This window comes from Chiroxiphia lanceolata, chromosome 5 (genome assembly GCF_009829145.1).
Source record: "Chiroxiphia lanceolata isolate bChiLan1 chromosome 5, bChiLan1.pri, whole genome shotgun sequence".
In the NCBI taxonomy this organism is placed as follows: Eukaryota; Metazoa; Chordata; class Aves; order Passeriformes; family Pipridae; genus Chiroxiphia; species Chiroxiphia lanceolata.
Window position 1 is genome coordinate 35921850 of NC_045641.1, and position 5468 is coordinate 35927317.

At 43.0% G+C, this 5468-nt stretch overlaps 1 protein-coding gene and 1 long non-coding RNA gene across 2 annotated transcripts in view; one reads left to right on the forward strand and one right to left on the reverse strand.

Moving 5' to 3' along the window:
* The window catches only part of LOC116786702, a 20950-nt gene extending 20232 nt beyond the window's left edge, over positions 1-718 (reverse strand). Inside the window, exon 1 of the long non-coding RNA XR_004357044.1 lies at positions 526-718. This is a non-coding gene — a long non-coding RNA (uncharacterized LOC116786702). The remainder of the gene's footprint in view (positions 1-525) is intronic.
* Positions 1-4497, forward strand: part of LOC116786700 (cathepsin E-A-like) — a 9593-nt gene extending 5096 nt beyond the window's left edge. Inside the window, exons 7-9 of the mRNA XM_032687586.1 lie at positions 373-517; positions 2800-2898; positions 2990-4497. Coding sequence (XP_032543477.1) covers positions 373-517; positions 2800-2898; positions 2990-3169 — 424 coding nt within the window. The 3' untranslated portion in view covers positions 3170-4497. The remainder of the gene's footprint in view (positions 1-372; positions 518-2799; positions 2899-2989) is intronic.
* Positions 4498-5468: the final 971 nt, after the last annotated feature.

Genomic DNA, 5468 nt, shown 5'->3' on the forward strand with positions numbered 1-5468 from the left:
AATCATTAAGGTTGGAAAAGTCCTCAAAGATTATCAAGTCCAACTGTCAACCTAGCACCACCACCACGTGCAACGCTAAACCATGTCCTCAAGTGCCATATCCACATGTCTTTTGAACACTTTCAGGGGTGGTGACTCTACCACTTCACTGAGCAGCCTGTTTCAATGCTTTACAACCCTTTCTGTGAAGTTTTTCCTAATATCCAATCTAAATCTACCTTGGTGCAACTTGAGGCCATTTCCTCTTGCCCTGTCACTTTTACCTTGGAGTAACTTCAGTCTGTACTCTGGTACTTTAGCTAGCAATAGTATGATGTTTCAGTCACAGTGCATATGCCATTTGCTTAAAGATGATTTGTTTTTCACTTGCAGTATAAAGATCCAGGGCCGGGTGGCATTTTGCTCCCATGGCTGTGAAGCCATCGTTGACTCAGGCACTTCTCTTATCACTGGACCCTCTTCACAAATCAGGCGATTACAGGAGTATATCGGGGCAAGTCCATCAAATACTGGAGAGGTAAAAACTGTACAGACAGAAAACAGCCAGATGGGAAGGGAAACTGGTATTTGGTGCAAAGAGCTTATAGGATGAGAAAATAATCAAAATAATTGGTTAGAAAGGTCCCAACAAAAGCCTTGTTTCCAGAATAGCACTGAACTCAGAGCCAATCTGTTTTTGACCTATCTGCCTTACTGCCCCAGGCCTCCTCCCAAACAGTCACCTCTTCTACCATACTCAGAACTGGTATGTAATTGTTTGAGGAATCTGTACTCTGCATGAAAGATAATTTTCTTTTGGAAGATCGGAGGATTTTCAATGTCTCCAGTTATAGCTGTTGGCTCTCCCAAGACAGGAGGGGGTTGGTGCTGATGGCCAGCCACCTCAGCATCAAATGGAAAGGGAATGGTATTTTAATGACAGCCCAACTGTGGCTTCACTGGCAAGACCTCTCATTGTCACCTTGCCATGGAGCAGGTGGTGTTATGCAGGGCTCCTGGGAGGGGTGCACATCAGTGTCACTCACAACAGTGGCTCCTGGCAGATGAGTCACAGGGTGCAGAACAAGACTTGCTGTCTCTTATTCTTCCTCCTGAACCTTATTCCTCTTATCCCTTGCTGTCTTCCTCTTTACCTGCTGCTCTCTCCTGCATCCCCCTTGCTGATGCTCCCCACCACTCCTTCCTATCCCTGCCTCCAGGGAAAGGGCAGCTTACTTCTACTGTGCCTTATTGCTGGCCCTTGGCTGACTCCCATAGATCACTAGCACGTTGCCACAGCACCAGTGGCCCAAGTAAAGCTGCCCCATACGGGTTCTGTTAACTTTGCATTTGTCTTTATCCTGACCCAAAAATGCTCTCGGAAGAAAATTAAGAGTATTACAGTTGCCCAGTGCACTGGGCAAAGAGCAAAGATGAAAGTGGACTCTTAATCCACCTCACTTTTTAATAGGAGGACTCTAGTGACATATGTGTGATTCCTGAAGCTCCTGATTCTTTCTCAATTAAACCTTTAATTTTGATTTTGTTCAAATTTTCAGACACATGCCAAAAAGTATGCTTTGATAGCAAGTTGTTTTTATATTAGTACACACTAATGAATATGGACAAAATATGTATTTCCAATGTACTTATACTAGCATAATATAAACAAGGAACAGGTCATTGCAGTATAAGTTTATATACTCCAGTGCTGGCATAAGAACACAGCTGGCATCTCAGATTCTGCATAAAAGTATCCAGAAAATAAGACTTTCTATGACTGATCTTTTAGCAATCACAGACAGACAGAGTAAATTGGCTCAAATTTATCCCAGTAAAAATGAGTGTATTCATCAGTGATTTTATGAGAACTTTCATCTCTTTCCAACAAAGATTAATTTTTTCTGTATGTAAAAGAATTACGTCTTGCTTCTTGTATCCTGCAAACCATTATACTGGCATTTTTTACCCTTGTCCTCTGTATGCCATGGTTTATTTTGTTCTAATGGTATGACACCTGGTAAGTGTACACAAGATTAAGGGTTATGATTTCATAAAGCAGATTAAAAAGCAGCAAAGAGCAGATTTTTCCTTCAAGGAAGCCTCTAAAACAATGACTTTAAACACTACAGCTTATAGCAATGATCCCTTTGAGACTTGGAGCATTCTACAGGACCATTTAACACACCAGTTATTTCATGAAATAACTAGAAAGGCCAGGAAATTATCTTCTGTGTTACTGTAAGTGAATGTATTATTTATGGAAATTAATGACCATGCCAGAATTTAGTCCTTCTGCTCTTTAAATTCCACTCTAAGGCAGAGTATAAGTATAAAGTGCTGTATTCCTCCCTAGCTTATTTTTTCCCTAAAATGGTGGTGTTACAGGAGGACGTGTGATGAGCTGCAGCCATAGGGTGCTTCCTGCGTGACTGGAGGCAGCTCCCTCCGGCTGGTCAAGGACTTTTGCTCAGCAGACCTTGCTAATGTAGACTTGCTGGGGATCACACACTCAGTTTTCTTTCTGAGTTGTGCAGGCAGGACATCAGAGTCCCCCTTCACCTCCTTCCCTTTGGGATTTGCAAGGATTTTCATCAGCTCTGGGTCCCTAGGGGCTTTGGTGCAGTGGTTTGGGCTGCTAGGCTGGTTTGACCAAGTACAGGAACTGGAAAGCCGGAGGGCAGTCTTGGGCTATAAGTCAACCTGATGCTGTTTCTCTGTAGTAAATTCACCATTACCTGCTGCAAAACTCTTGAATTCGAAGGGCAATAATTAAAAAAAGAAAAACTGATCTCATCTCAATCAGTGCATTGCATACAGTTTCTTGTAGACTGCAGAAGATTGTCAAGCCTGCCTCACATAAGCTTCACGATCGGACACCACGAGTACAAGCTGACAGCAGAACAATACATCCTAAAGGTGTGTATCTGCAGCCTCCTGCTCCCTATTCCTTGCTTCCTGAGCTGGCGCTGGAGCAGGCTGCTGCAAGGACACATGCTTTCCCTTTCAGGAGTCTATTGATGACCAAACCTTCTGCATGAGTGGCTTTCAGTCTCTCGACATCCCCACTCGCACTGGCCCACTATGGATTTTAGGAGATGTCTTCATGTCTGCATTTTACTGCATTTTTGACCGGGGGAATGACAGAGTGGGATTTGCAAAAGCTGTTCACAGGAATGATTACTACTGAGTCCTAATAGCATCTATTCTGTCTTAAATGTTAATGTAATGATCTTCAATACTGTGTGAAGTAGGGATTTTACTGAAACTTTGGATCTAAATGCATGCTGTGTTGTCCCCCTCCAGGTTTTAGGGACTTTGCAGTGATCTTTGTCCCAAATTATATATTTTGGTTCAATATCTATATGTTTATAACCAAGGAACAATATTTCCTGAGTAACTGATGGACAGCGCAGCTCTCAGGATAAAGCAGAAAAGCTCAGCATTCAGATTTGCAAAAGATCAGGAAGAAAAAAATGCTGAACAGTGCCAGTCTGACAAGATAGCGGTTACGAGTGGGGGAAACTAATCCCAGTCCTGCCTGGTCTGGCTATCCTTTTTTCTTCTTGTTTGCTAGTTTCCACCTCGTTTCCTACAGCTTTCTTTTTCCTCATCATTTTCCATGGTTTGGATTCTGCTTAACTTTGTTTCCTTAGTGCCAAGGAAATTCTCTTTAAATTATCTTGCTCCAACCAGCTTATATAAAGGGGAATTTGACTGTTGCCTGTGTGACCACTAATTTTCACTATTGTTCCTTGCACACAATTTCCTGCTCCTTACACCATCACTCAAACCTGCTTTTTCCCTTAAGTTCATTATTGATGGATGTTTTCCTATTCCTCTTTTGGGTCTCAGCATTTAATGTCCATACCTTAGGTCAGATGCTGCTTTTAGCATCTGACATTTCTGCCCCTTGGTGGTGGGAGCAGCTGGAGCTGCATCTATTCACACTACAAAACCCAGATCGCAGCCAATGCAAAGGCATAGCACAGTTCCCTTCCTCCACCACAGATGTGCACCAGCACTAGACATCTACTGCTTCTTGCTCAGCCACCTCTTGTCAGCCTTGGCAGCTGTTTCAGATGAAACAGCCACAGGCAGCTGCATGGATTTGGCAAAAGAAGATTCACCAAAATTATACCCATTGGAGCATTTGTTGGGATTGCTAAAACTGATACTGCACCCCTACACATGAATAAAACTTAAACAAGAAAAATCTGCTTTGGTCCTAGTGCTGTTACAGCTACATTTTATATTTTTTTCAGTGGTTCCAGTGCTGGAGAGGAAGGGGAGGAGAGGGTGTAACAGCAATTGAAAATTCATATTGCTCTGTGTTCTGGAGTGGAAAGATGTGACATGCTGGCATATGTCTTCCTAAAGCCAAAAAATGTCCGCAGCCCCAGCCCTGTGCACTGGGCACCTCCCCAGTAGGGCCGAGCCGTGGGGAGCTGGAGAGTGGCCCCATGGTGGCATTGCTGGGACAGGGGTTTGTGGCCCCCAGGGCTTTGCTGCTGCCATCTGCCTGGATGTGCTTAGCACAGACTAAAGTCAGCACCCATTGCTGGCCTTGGCAGCATTATGATCACAGCCCCTTAGATTTTGAGGCTTCAGTTGTAACACTCAATAAGTATTACTAAAGCAAGACAGTTTGCCTGTAGGTATCTCTGACATACTGATCTTGCCTTCCAGTACGAAATACTCTCCTGTGCCTGTTTTCATGACTCTCTCTATTTGCAGCCACATTGTGTTACACATTTGGCATCCAGGCTATTAACCTCCAGCAAAGAAGACTTTGCTGCCAGCTGTCTCTTTCTGCAGACAAGATTGAGCTGTGTGAAGTTATCATGTATTTTAGGCCAATCTTGCCTTGATTCCCCTTTGTCCTTATCACTGTTTAAGAATGGATAACTTATATGAGCTAACTTATTTATCTAGAAAATGTCATTTGTTTGGTCATAAACCAAGACAAACAAACATCTATAAAGCTCTATCCCTCATTTACAGTAGCAGGGTATTTTTGTTTTCTCTACTATGCAACAGACTTAACACTCTGATACATTTCCATTATTTCTAAAATACTTATATATTCCTCAAACATGAACTTGCAGTCAGAAATCTGTTATTTATGGCAAAGGTTTTAAGGTTGTTGGGACATGTCTCTGCAACCAATCAGTCCCAGCACTGACATCTTGGCTCTATGAATTTCAGTGCAGAGTGTGAACACAACCTAGAAATAGGTGGAAAATCAGGCATCATGTAGAGGGACTGACCCTCTCTTTGTTCTGCTATATCTGATCCTGCTCGAGATTAACACCATTTGATAGGAGCAAGCTGCTGCTCTGACCTAACCTGGCCCTCTTCTCTCCTTTTCTGGCTTTGCCAACTTTTGTAATCTGTGTCATTGCTCCTGGCAGACATCAAGTTCACTTGCATGGTAGGTCAAACCTTTGTCAGAAATGCTTCTTGAGAGTTCAGTACAATCAAGACGA